Below are 8,771 nucleotides of genomic sequence, written 5' to 3'. Positions count from 1 at the left end.
CCCCCAGTGACGCTCCCCAGTGGCCCCTCCCCCAGTGACCCCTCCCCCAGTGACCCCTCCCCCAGTGGCCCTCCCCCAGTGACCCTTCCCCCAGTGGCCCTCCCCCGGTGGCCCCTCCCCCGGTGGCCCCTCCCCGGTGGCCCCTCCCCCGGTGACCCCTCCCCCGGTGACCCCTCCCCCGGTGACCCTCCCCAGTGGCCCCTCCCCCGGTGGCCCCTCCCCCAGTGACCCCGCCCCAGTGACCCTCCCCGGTGACCCCTCCCCCGGTGGCCCCTCCCCCGGTGACCCCTCCCCCGGTGACCCCGCCCCCGCGGCCCCGCCCCCAGTGGCCCCGGGTGCTGTCTGTCTGACCAGGCGGACGCTATAGATCCCACAGCGCAAACCGAAAAGAGAAGGGAGTTTCTCTCTCTCTCTCTCTCCTGATGTCCAACAATCCCCCGACGTTGGCCGACGATCCCCCGACACTTGTCACTCACTTCACTCCACGGCTGTTTGTGGGGACGTCGCTGTGCTCAATTAGCTGCCGCGTTTTCGCCCACAAAATACACAGTCACTACACTTTACAGTGTGTCCTGTGAAGCGCTTTGCGACGTCTCAGTGATGTGATGAGGCGCCGGGTCAAATGCCGGGATTATTATTATTTATTATTCAATTAAAAAGGAAAGGGCTGAACTGATGGTGTAAAGCCCTGTGTGTAGTATTGAGAGTGGCCGCGGGGGGCACCAGTCGCCCAGTCCCACATTGTGGATAAACACTTCATTTCTCTGATTTGACATCAACTGAGAGATTAAAATGACAAATCAACTGATTATAATCACAATCAGTTTACCTCAGAGATGGTTTACAGTCTGATCTCTCCAGCTTTACCGCTGAGCCAGGTTTGCATGTTTGCTCCGTGACACTACTCCGTGTGAAGGGTACCGTGTGAATGCAACTTGTTGCTGACAGAACGGTTTATTCTCCTGCCCAGATATCGAACCCAGAACCTCTTGTTTGCAAATGCTCCAACAGGTTGACATAAATTTAAGTCCCTTGAGATTCAGGAAACCGTAAAAGGATTCTCACCCCCAAAATCCAACTCCCTTCTCGGCCCTGTTCAGGTGGACATCAACAATTCCCTGACAATTCCACTGCATCTCCATAAACGGCTTCTCCTCTAGCCGCCATACCATCTTGTGCTGCGTTCCTCAGGGCTCTGTCCTTGGTCCCCTCCTCTTCAATATCTATATGCTTCCTCTTAGTGACATCATCTGCAGACATGGGGTCAACTGGCACATGTATGCGGATGATCCCCAACTCTATCTCTCTGTCTCCACCCTCGACTCTAGGACCACTGCTGTCCTGATAGAATGTCTGTCGGACATCAAATCCTCTCAGGCACTGACAGCATCACCATCCGTGGATGCACACTGCACCTCCTCGAGCCAGTCCGGAACCTTGCCGTCTTGTTTGACCCTCAACTGTTTTTTCTACCCCACGACTGTGCCATGACACACTCTGCCTTCCCCAACCTCCGCAACATTCACCCGGCTCCGCCATTGCCTCAGCCCTCAGGCTGCCGAAACCCTCATCCACGCATTCATTACATCTAGACTTGACTATGCCAACTCCTTGCTTGTCGACTTTCCCAACTCTGCCCTCCACAAGCTGCAGATCTTGCAGAACTCTGCAGCTCGTGTCCTCTCCTGCATCAGGCTCTGTGACCCCATCACCCCCACCCTTACCCGGCTCCACTGGCTCCCCATCCCCCAGAGTTCAAAATCATCATCCTCGCCTTCAAGGCCCTCCACAGCTTTGCTCCTTCCTATCCCTGTGACCTGCTGACCCCATATCAACCTGTCCGTCCCTCCGCTCAGTAGGCTGTGACCTGGTCCACGTCCCCTGCACGGCCGCCCCACCATCAGCAGTCGGGCCTTCAGCCTCTCTACCCCCACCCTTTGGAATCCATCCCATATTCCCTTTGCCTCGCTTCCTCTCAAGGTGCATCTCAAAACCCTTCTCTTCGACCAAGCCTTTGGCTACCCTCCCTGCCCTCCACCCTCCCCGATCCCGACCCCCAGCTTGGGTCCAAATCCCTGACTGTTCAGCACCTTGGGATGTCCTCCTCATGTGAAAGGCGCTGTGTAAATGTGATGTGTAAATGTCATTGTATTTGATATAGTGCCATTCACACGGAGCACTTCCTGTGGCGCTATTTGATAAGAGAAGGGGAATTTTTCTCTCCCTCCTGTTGTGCTGGCCAACAATCCCCCAACAATTGCTCATTCATCTTATTGCTATGTGTTGGGGGGGGAGACATTGCTATGTGCAAATTGGCTGCTGCATTTGCCCACAAAATAAACAGGATAGATACCCTGTGAAGTGCTTTTCAAATAGTATCATTTTAACAAAAGCAGTGTATCAATTGTAAAGGTTTCTTGTTGCTTTTTATCATAATAATAATCCTTGCATTTGATATAGCGCCTTATCACATCTTCCAGACGTCTCAAGGCACTTCACAAAATATACTGTAAAGGGTGTTAACTGTATATTTTATGGGGGAGACGTACTTCTTTTTGGCCAATCTGGACTCTGTGGTGCAAATAATGGGATTAGAGGACATTTGACTTGGGCCCCACTGAGCTCAGTGAATGTGAGGGATACTAAATGACTAATGTAGTTATATTTCCATTGTAATTTATTACTCTAACACTTCATTACAGTTATTTACAGATGCAGAGTGACATGGCTGTACATATTAACCCCAAGCATTCCCATTCTTTGGACACATTCAGAAAACAGCAAGAAAAATGCTCACTCATAAGGTTTACTGTGTCTCTAACCCTGACCTGGGAGTGTGGACACACAGTGTAGAGGGAGCGTTACTGTGTCTCTAACCCTGACCTGGGAGTGTGGACACACAGTGTAGAGGAGCTTTACTGTGTCTCTAACCCTGACCTGGGAGTGTGGACACACAGTGTAGAGGAGCTTTGCTGTGTCTCTAACCCTGACCTGGGAGTGTGGGCGCACAGTGTAGAGGGAGCGTTACTGTGTCTCTAACCCTGACCTGGGAGTGTGGACACACAGTGTAGAGGAGCTTTACTGTGTCTCTAACCCTGACCTGGGAGTGTGGACACACAGTGTAGAGGGAGCGTTACTGTGTCTCTAACCCTGACCTGGGAGTGTGGACACACAGTGTAGAGGAGCTTTACTGTGTCTCTAACCCTGACCTGGGAGTGTGCACGCACAGTGTAGAGAGAGCTTTACTCTAACCCAGGAGAGCACCTCAAAATACTTTTTATGTGAAGGGGAGGATGAGGGGTAGGGAGGGGGCAAAAGGGAGGGAGAGGGGAGCAAGGGGGCGAAAGTTGAGTATGAGGGGGACAGAAAGTACAGTCAAAGAGTCTGATTGTGAGAGGGATTTGAAGGGCAGGAAGATATTGTGACACCTGGCTGACTTTCCCATTGTGTTCATGCCAGAGGGGAATTGTGTAAGGGGGTGAGGAGGCCAAGGTTGTTGCTGTTGTAAAACAAATAATTGTCAATTAATTTCCCCTTTTGTGACTTTTACTCAAGAGAGAGCTTATTCCTCCCAGCAGCTTGGCTGGTGGCCAACGGCCTAGCCCACACGCTCTGGCTCCATTAGCAAACAGTATACTTTTGAACCAGACTTGGCAGCGAAGCTGGGATGTGAAACGCGCCTCAGTGAGATTAGGACTTGAAGCAGAATAGCCTCATTCCAGTAAAGTGTGTTCAGCCCTCACCCTCGCCTGCTTATGAAAAGACCCGCTAACACGCTAACAACATGTTTTGCCTTGTCTCTTTGCCAACCTACGCCTAATACTTTCCGGAATTAGGTAAGCAGGATACGTCGCTCCAGGGAAGAGAGAGAGAGTGCACATTCCATTCCAACAATCTATCTCTGCGATTTCCATATGTAGGTGGGACGCCTGGAATTCCAGTTTGTTTGGGGACGCGTTAAGCACAATGATGGGTTTCTGTGTGTGTCAGACACTGGGCTGGGCAAAAAATAAAAAAGGTTTGCCTATTATTTTATTCTTACATTCTTTTTTCCCATTTGCTCATTTGGATCCAGGCTGTTGGGAACTGGAACAATAATCCTCACATTTGCTGGAGCGTCTCTCTCAGAGCCTTTTAAAGGTAACTGCTGCCGTCTGTAGTGTGATCAACACCAGGGGTAAAACCTGAACCAAAAGACTGTAAAGAGCCAGTTCCACGTATATAATAATAATAAATAAACTGGAAATATCCATGTGCAATTAAGGCATGCAGCCGCTTCCCGGCTGGGGTCAGAGGACAGGCTCATGATTATATCACTTCTTCTCACTTGCAGACATTAATAAAGCGAGTGAAACACACCAAACACTGTCACTACACTTGACAGTTGGCCCCTGGGAAGCGCTTTGAGACCTTGAGGTTGAAGGTATTGTTATCAAATACTACTAATAATAATCTTTGCATTTGACATAGTGCCTTATCACGTCTTCGAGACGTCTCAAAGCACTTCACAGAATATACTGCAAAGAGAATTAACTGTTGGCGAAACACGGCAGACAATTGGGAATAGCAGTGTCCCACAAACAGTCGTGGGTTGAGTGACCTCATTATTATTACTACTTGAAGGGATTCTTACACCCAAAAAAGCAATCCATTGGGGGGAGGGGTGGGGGTGGGGAGGTGTGTGTGTTTGTGGGGGGGGTGGGGGAGGTGTGTGGGGCGGGGTGGGGGAGGTGTGTGGGGGTGGTGGGGGAGGTGTGGGGTGTGTGGGGAGGTGGGGGGGGGGTGTGTATGGGGGAGGTGTGTGTGTGATGGGGGGGGTGTGTGGGTGTGTGTGTGAGGGAGGGTGTGTGGGGGTGGAGGTGTGGGGGTGTGGGAGGTGTGGCGGGTCGGGGGAGGTATGTGTGTGGGGGTGTGTGGGAGCTGTGGGGGGGTGTGGACGGGGGTGGGGGAGGTGTGTGTGAGGGGGGGGTGTGGGGGAGGTGTGTGTGATTGTGGGGGGTGTGGGGGGGAGCGGGGGTGGGGGGGGGGGGGGGGGGGTGGGGGGGGGGGGGGGTGTGGGGGTGAGGTGTGTGGGGTCTGTGTGGGGTGGGTGTGGGGGGTGTCTGTGTGAGGGGGGTGTGGGGGGTCTGTGAGGGGGTGTGTGGGGGGTCTTTGTGAGGGGGGGTGTGGGGGTCTTTGTGAGGGGCGGGTGTGGGGGGTCTGTGTGGGGGGGCGGTGTGGGGTGGGGGGGGTGTGGGGGGGTGTGGGGTGTGGAGGGTCTGTGTGTGGGGGGGTGAGGGTGTGTGTGGGGGGGGTGTGTGGGTGTGTGTGTGGGGGGGGTGGGGTGTGAGGGGGGTGTGTGTGAGGGGGGTGTGTGTGAGGGGGGTGTGAGGGGGGTGTGTGTGAGGGGTGTGGGGGTGGGGGTGTGTGTGTGTGTGGGGGTGTGTGTGGGGGGTGTGTGTGGGGGGGTTTGCGAGGGGGTGTGTGTGTGGGTGTGTGATGGGGGGGTGTGTGGGGGGTGTGGGGTGGGGGCGTGTGTGTGGGGGTGTGTGTGTGGGGGGTGTGTGTGGGGGTGTGTGTGTGGGGGGGGGTGTGTGTGGAGGGGGGTGTGTGTGGGGGTGTGTGTGGGTGGGTGTGGGGGTGTGGGGGGGGTGTGTGGGGGTGTGTGGGTGTGGGGGGGTGTGTGTGTGGGGGGGGTCTGTGGGGGGGTGTGTGGTGGGTGTGGGGGTGTGTGGGGGTGTGTGTGGGGGGGTGTGTGGGTGTGGGTGTGTGGGGGGTCGTGTGTGTGGGGGTGTGTGTGGGGTGTGTGGGTGTTGGGGGGGTGTGTGGGGGGTGTGTGTGGGGGTGGGGGGTGTGGTGTGTGGGGGGTGTGTGGGGGGGGTGTGTGGGTGTGGGGTGTGGGGGGGTGTGTGGGGGGGTGTGTGTGTGTGGGTGTGTGGGGGCTCGTGTGTGGGGGGGGTGTGTGGGTGTGGGTGTGTGGGGGTGTGTGGGGGGGTCGTGTGTGGGTGTGGGTGTGTGGGGGGTGTGGTGTGGGGTGGGTGTGGTGTGTGGGGGGTGTGTGTGGGTGTGTGTGTGGGTGGGGGTGTGGTGTGGGGTGGGTGTGGTGTGTGGGGGGTGTGTGTGGGTGTGTGTGTGGGTGTGGGGGGTGTGGTGTGGGGTGGGTGTGGTGTGTGGGGGGTGTGTGGGGGTGTGGGTGTGTGGGGGTGTGGTGTGGGGGTGGTGGGTGGGGGTGTGGGTGTGGGTGTGGGTGTGTGGGGGGGGTGTGGGGTGGGTGTGGTGTGTGGGGGGTGTGTGTGGGTGTGGGTGTGTGGGGGGTGTGGTGTGGTGTGGGTGTGGTGTGTGGGGTGTGTGTGTGGGGGGGTGTGTGGGGGGGGGGGTGTGTGGGGGTGTGTGGGGGGGGGTGTGGTGTGGTGTGGGTGTGTGGGGGGTGTGGTGTGGGTGGGTGTGGTGTGTGGGGGGTGTGTGTGTGGGGGGTGTGTGTGGGGGGGTGGGTGGTGTGGGTGTGTGTGTGGGGGTGTGGGGTGTGGTGTGGGGTGGGTGTGGATCAGGAGGGGTGGAGGATAGGGAGGGAGGATGACCGAGAGCACAGTCGAAAAGGAAGGTCTTGAGACCTGCCTTGAAGGAGGCAAGGCCAGGCAGAGAGTCTCTGGGATGGAATTCTAGAGGTAGGGGCAGAGAGACAGAAGACCCGACTGCCAATAGCGAACAGCAATCAGAGGCCTGAAATTCCACCAGGTTTCAGCCTATGGTTTTGGTCGTGTAATATTATGGGAAACTCTTCAATTCATTCTCAATTTCAGAGTCAGTTTTGTGTTAAGAAATACAGGAACAGTGATTGTCTGTTGAATTGCACCCAGCCTTGCTCACCACTTACAGGAGAGATGTGGAAGTTCTCAGGTTTTACTCCTGTCTGAATGGAGAGAGAGAGAGCTGTGAAATTATTCCAGATGTTACAATTCATTTCCTAAATGATCATTAATTCCGATTATTAAATTACAAGTTTGGATGGCCCTGCGGCAGAGTTGTGAAGGGCTCAATTTACAATAATGATAATATTTGTCATTGAGATGTCTCAAAGCGCTTCACAGGATTTCATTAAGCTGTAGCGTCTGTGTATTTGTCGACAAACACAGGGGCCAATTGGCGCACAGCAGCGACCTACAAACACAGTCCTGAATTGAATGATCCATTTTATCTGTGGGATTATCAGACAAGACACCGGGAGACAGAAAGAGGGAAACTCCCTTCTCTATTTGAAAATGGCCATTAATGTGTCCAGGAGCGCAGTAAAGATCAGATACACATCAGTGGCTTTCCTTTACAGATAACATTTGTGGTAATGTGGAATGATCAGTGGGATGACTGTTTATTTGATACTTCAACTTATTTTTATTGTATTTTGTTTTTTTCCCACCATCTCCAGTTTTGTGAACACCACTGGGAGAGGGAATCGTGGCAAACAGGAGCCTGCGGCAGCCAGACGCTCCGGTGGGGAAGTTTCCCCCGGGAAGAAGATGCCTTTAATGGAGGAGGGGCAGCTGCCCAGCGACGCGTCTCTGACTGTCCCTGTGCTGATTGTGGGTGGGTGGCTCTGCTCCCGGCTCCGGGGGCAACAGTTAGAGATTCAACCCACACATCGGGGACTTTGAGCTCAGACTCTAGGCTTGGGTGGGTGGGTGGGGTTGTGGGGGGAGTGAGTGCTGCATTGTCGGAGGTGCCATGACCTCAAAGGAGACATTAAACCCGGCTCCTGTCTGTGCCCTGTTCAAGTGAACATTGAAGAGTTAAAGATCTCGCAGCATTAGTGGAAACGAGAGGGGCAGATGATCTCGGCAGATTATTAGCCGTTCATCTCACGGCTGTTTACCTCACACAATAGTTTACAAACACAGATGTGAAGCCCCTCCCCACCCCACCCGACATTGCTTAATGGGCACCTTAGTGCACGTGAACAAGTGGGGGGTGATGGAAGGGGCTGATCAGAATGGACTCCTTTGCTGTTTGCGAGACTGCTGTGTTATGGTTATACTTGTGAAGCTCCTATTCACTGTGAACGTTTCTCCCCCTCCCTCCATTGCCCCCCTTCCTCCTACAGGAAACGGCCCCTCTGGGATCTGCCTGTCGGCACTGCTGTCCGGTTACCGGCCGTACCTGGCCCCCGGGGGACAGCACCCCAACCCCCTACTACAGCACAAACTGGAGGAGAATCAGCATCTGTCCATCCTCGACCAGGTAACGTCTCACCTGGGCTGTTGGGGGGGCATTGGGCAGAGGATTTAGACCCTCAAATATGTCAGCGTGTTGACTGTTATGGACCTGCTGACTCCCCAACCCACTGCCCGTTGCCTCTGGCCTCCTGCTTGTCCCTCGTCCCCTCTGTTCCGCCATTGGTTGCCGCAGTTTCAGCAACTACATCCCGAAACTCAGAAACTCTCTCCCTCTATCCCTCCGCCTTGTCCCTTCCTTCCCCATCTTCAGATCACGTCTGTAGACCTTCCTCTTCGACCAGTGCCCATGGTCACCTCCTCTTCCCCCCGGCTCAGCATGGTGCTCCGCCACTGTCAAGCGCTCTGGGTGTGAGGGGCACTGTATATAGAGTTGTTGTTGCCCGGGTGCTGGATTGCCGTAGGGATTGTCTGGGTTGTTGTGGAGATTGTCCGGGTGTTGGCTCATTCCCAGCTTTGTCCCACAGGATCTGGAGTACCTCTCGGAGGGGCTGGAAGGCCGCTCGGCCAACCCGGTGGCATTGCTGTTCGACACACTGCTGCTGCCCGACGGCGACTCCGGCCGGG

General features: G+C 55.0%; 1 protein-coding gene across 1 annotated transcript in view; it reads left to right on the top strand.

Annotated features, from left to right (window-relative positions):
• Positions 1-7,205: 7,205 nt before the first annotated feature.
• Positions 7,206-8,771, top strand: part of osgn1 (oxidative stress induced growth inhibitor 1) — a 4,183-nt gene continuing 2,617 nt past the window's right edge. The window contains 3 exon segments of the mRNA XM_007909300.2: positions 7,206-7,560; positions 8,075-8,211; positions 8,672-8,771. The exon segment at positions 8,672-8,771 is cut by the window's right edge and continues 20 nt beyond it. Coding sequence (XP_007907491.2) covers positions 7,326-7,560; positions 8,075-8,211; positions 8,672-8,771 — 472 coding nt within the window. The 5' untranslated portion in view covers positions 7,206-7,325.

This window comes from Callorhinchus milii, unplaced genomic scaffold (genome assembly GCF_018977255.1).
Source record: "Callorhinchus milii isolate IMCB2004 unplaced genomic scaffold, IMCB_Cmil_1.0 Scaffold18, whole genome shotgun sequence".
Classification (NCBI taxonomy): Eukaryota; Metazoa; Chordata; class Chondrichthyes; order Chimaeriformes; family Callorhinchidae; genus Callorhinchus; species Callorhinchus milii.
Note: the sequence above shows the minus strand (reverse complement) of the source record. Positions and strands in the feature narration are given on the sequence as shown.